The sequence below is a fragment of the Teleopsis dalmanni genome, chromosome 2 (genome assembly GCF_002237135.1).
Source record: "Teleopsis dalmanni isolate 2A chromosome 2, ASM223713v2, whole genome shotgun sequence".
Taxonomy (NCBI): domain Eukaryota; kingdom Metazoa; phylum Arthropoda; class Insecta; order Diptera; family Diopsidae; genus Teleopsis; species Teleopsis dalmanni.
The window spans coordinates 50,926,424-50,930,534 of record NC_051847.1 but is presented as its reverse complement, the minus strand read 5'-3'; the positions used below and the strand labels follow the sequence as shown (position 1 = coordinate 50,930,534).

Here is a 4,111-nt window from a genome sequence, read left to right as displayed (position 1 = left end):
AATGCTCATCCATTTTTGCAAAAAGATAAGAGCCGCTAAAAAATATTCGTTTAAGCAATTTTCTGCCTCATGCTTGAAAAATTTAACTCAAAACATTAGTTCATTGGCAACGGCGAAGCTGGTTAATTAGTAAAATATTTTTTGCAATACAAAATTAATTAATTACGCATTTATTAGTGAAATAAACAGAAATTCAGAAACAAAAAAAAAAAAACAAAAAATTAATTTTTAAAATATATTCATAAAATTTGCTACAACAATTAAAAGAATAGTGTTGAAAAGTTATGATAAAATATGTTTGCATTAAATCATATGGAAACTAGTCCCAGTGTATCTTTTAGAATCACCGAGCAACCAAAACAACATCATCGCTTTCGATATGAGTCTGAGAAGAACAGTACGCATGGCATTTTGACAAGCGAACATTCTGCTTCAAAAGCTGTTCCATGTTTTCCAATTGTGGAACTGATTGCTCCACATTGCATCAACAATGAATTTTTTATTAAATGTGATCTATATGAGCCTATGTTTAAGAATAATTCAGAAATGAAATATATGCTATCACCAAATAAACTTAAAATTAAAAAATCCAAAAAAGACGCAGATAGTAACTCAGAGAGTGATTGTCCATTTATTTTCGACAAAATGATCGTTTGTGAAGATAATCCAACAAAACATATATTTTCCTTAAACAACTGCTATATAACAAAAACAAAAAATAAGGACAAAGAAACGATATTACAAGAGAAATCAAATAAAATGGCTGAGAAAAAATTGCAAATCGATGATATTAACAATTTACAGTCTATATCCAACAACTCAAACCAAACCAAAATTGTATCAAATGATGTTGTGGAAAAGGTAAAGCTACGAGGTGTTAGACATTTTTATGATGTATATAAAAATATAAATTAATATATACGAATATATATACATACACATATCTTCTGTGTGTTCTGTTATCAAGAAAAAAACATTTTATGACTGGAATTTTGGAATCATTCAATTGAAGAATTTAGTTGGATTGACTAAATTATTTGTCGATATATATTTATACTTTCTCAAATAATATATAAAAATAAAATAATTCTTAATAATGAAATTGTAGATCTAATTGTTGAAATAATATTTCATATAGTGCAAGCATCAGGGTAATCTGAATATCGTCGAGGTATTCCAGCTAATCCTAAAAAATGTTGAGAAAAAAAAGTTAAATAAACATTGAATAACTTTATAATTTTACACGATTATAGGGTAATTAAAATAAAATTAGATTTTAATTATAATTACTTTATTTAAGTTAAACGTGACAAAGAAAATATGTAAAAAATTAACGTGTCTGCAAAGTTAATACTGAAATCTGTGATAATAATAACTATAATATTTTTAGTATGTACAGGCTTTTACGTCTATTCTAGTATAACTCGACAAGTGATATTATTTGTGAAACAAGAACAAGAAATTAACAAAATTTGAGATTTGAATAACATAATTAAAGTACATTGGATCTGATGTCTAAAATGTGTAACTATATTTTAAATTTGGAAGGGTTGAAATCCAATCCCTCTGCAGTCTTAAAACCAAGAACGAATAATTAAATCTAAAAATTATTATCAAAAGATATTATCTATCGAAAGATATTATCGACTCCTGACATCGACTCGTGACAATAGATGAATCAAAAATTCATCATTATATCCACTTAACAAAACAATAAATTTCATCTGATAAATATGATCCAACAAAAATCGAAAACAGAAAGACTATACGTTTAATTCTATAAGAAGTTTTATTTTATTTTTTAAATATAACATATACATAAATAAATGTTTCTTAAAATGAATATAAAATAATTTCAAAATAAATTACAGGTTTGTTTGGGATTCACTGTGTACCAAATGATATCAATGAAGTACAAACGTGTTTGTGAAACACTTTTTTCTAATCCAATTATAAACGGCATGAAAAACAAGATTAATAAAATATGTACTACATATGGCAACGTTGATGGAAACGATGAAGTTACATTACTTGTACATGATACAAATGCATGTATAATTCGTGTGTATGAACTGGACGCTAACGGTGAAGTGGTTTGGGAAAGGATAATTGAACCAACTGAACTTTTACAAAAAAACAAAGCAATAGTATTCAAAACACCGAAATATGGCGGACAATGGACCAATAAAAATGTTCAACAAAAGGAGTGCCTAGTCGAAGTGATATGTAACGAGGACAACACTACAACCGAACCAGTTATATTCATATATCAAAACTTATGTGTAGAATCTACGGCGAGCGCTCGAAAACGACCTCGTATAGAAACATTTGTTTATGAAAATTCGAATACAACTGCGAATAATGTGATTGAAATGCCAACCGAACCTTTATACAGGGATTCAGTACAGATACATAAAAAACAGAGAAACAGAGATAAAGCTTTTCCGTCTAGCTGTAATAGTTCATTTCCTCAAATTACCAATGCAGAAACACCTAAGAGATCTCATCAATATATTAAATTGGATTATGTTACTTTTAGTGACGATAGTGATATTAAAAATTATCTGCATAACAGTTTAACGAAGCTACTAAAAAATACACCTGATTTAATTTTAAATATTGAACAATTTAACAGTGGTAAGTGTTTATTGAAAAAAATAATAACTTTGTAAAAATGATATTAATTATATAAAATTAATTTTTATTATATAGTTTATACCGATAAACATGAATTTGGAAACACCATTTTTCACGATGCCATTGAGTACGATGAATTCTTAATACTATATAACAACAAACAGATCGAAGATATAACGCCATTGATCAGCGCAGCAGTTAATAAGCTTCAAATGTCACTACTTCACTACACATGCCTGCTCAATAAAGCCGATTACATACGATCTTTAATACGTTTAACATGCTCTATTTGTGTATTAGATGTTAATCAAAATACACCGCTACATATTGCTATAAATAAACAACATGAGAATTGTATTGTAAAATTTAGAGAACTACTACAGAAACCCGAAGATTATAATAACCTAACTGAAGATTTCTTACGACTTCTTACAATTTACGATCGGTATGGTCATACTGTACTTCATAGTGCAGTTCTAAAAAATATGCAGGAACTTGTGCTTGACATATTAAAGTTTTGCAAAAGGTCGAATCTGAAAGTGGAAAATATGAAAACGTTAGGTAATGGCAACACTATCTTACATTTGGCATTTAACGAGAACTTAGAGGATATGTTCGATTTAATCCATAATGAATATCCAGATATGATAGATTGTGAAAATTATGCTGGAGTAACAACAAATGATTTGATGTTGCTAGCAGAGCAGAGCGTTAATGGTGTCATTCAAGATGTTCAGCAAATACAACTAAATACTTGTGAATAAATAGATACTTTAATTTAAATTTTATTCAAGTTTTGAAAAAATTATTAAATGTCAAAATATTGTTATGTAAACAGTATTAATACGTTAGATAAACGTTAGGCAACTCTTCGACCTAACAATATTTTTTTAAATTAATCTTAGACACTCGATAATTTTTAAAATTGTTTGAAATTTATATAATTTATTAACTTATTATCATTCGATTTAATATATTTTGTATTTTTGTTTCAAATTTCATATAATAATATAATTAAAAACATTATGAAATAATAATTTAACATTAACAATCAGGTTCATTAGTCTAATTAAATTAATAATAAATCATAATAATTTTTTTTAAATTTTGTTCAATATTTTAATTTAATTACGCAATAAAATTATTTTATAATAATTAAAATTAAAGAACACCACTCGATATAACGAGAACTTAACATAACCAAAAACAATAGTCTTAATAACTTAATAATAAATTATAATAATTTTTTTTTAAATGCTGTTTATTATTGTAATTTAATTATAGAATAGAAATATTTTACTAATAATTAAAATTAAAGAGCACCACTCGATATAACGCATAGCCAAGAACAGTTAAGTTTCTGCAAGAGTCAAAACACTAGACAATTCGGATTTGTATATTTTATAAATCTAACAAATGCTTTTGAAACTGTTAAGCTATATAAGTTAAACAATATCCTCAATCGATATATATA

The 4,111-nt window shown here is 26.5% G+C and overlaps 1 protein-coding gene across 1 annotated transcript; it reads left to right on the top strand.

The window, feature by feature from the left end:
• Window positions 1-243: 243 nt before the first annotated feature.
• LOC119686016 (nuclear factor NF-kappa-B p110 subunit-like) lies at window positions 244-3,536 on the top strand. Its single transcript, XM_038100465.1, has 3 exons — window positions 244-861; window positions 1,872-2,637; window positions 2,713-3,536. The coding sequence occupies exons 1-3, from the start codon at window positions 295-297 to the stop codon at window positions 3,399-3,401; spliced, it is 2,022 nt and encodes a 673-aa protein (XP_037956393.1). The 5' UTR covers window positions 244-294; the 3' UTR covers window positions 3,402-3,536.
• Window positions 3,537-4,111: the final 575 nt, after the last annotated feature.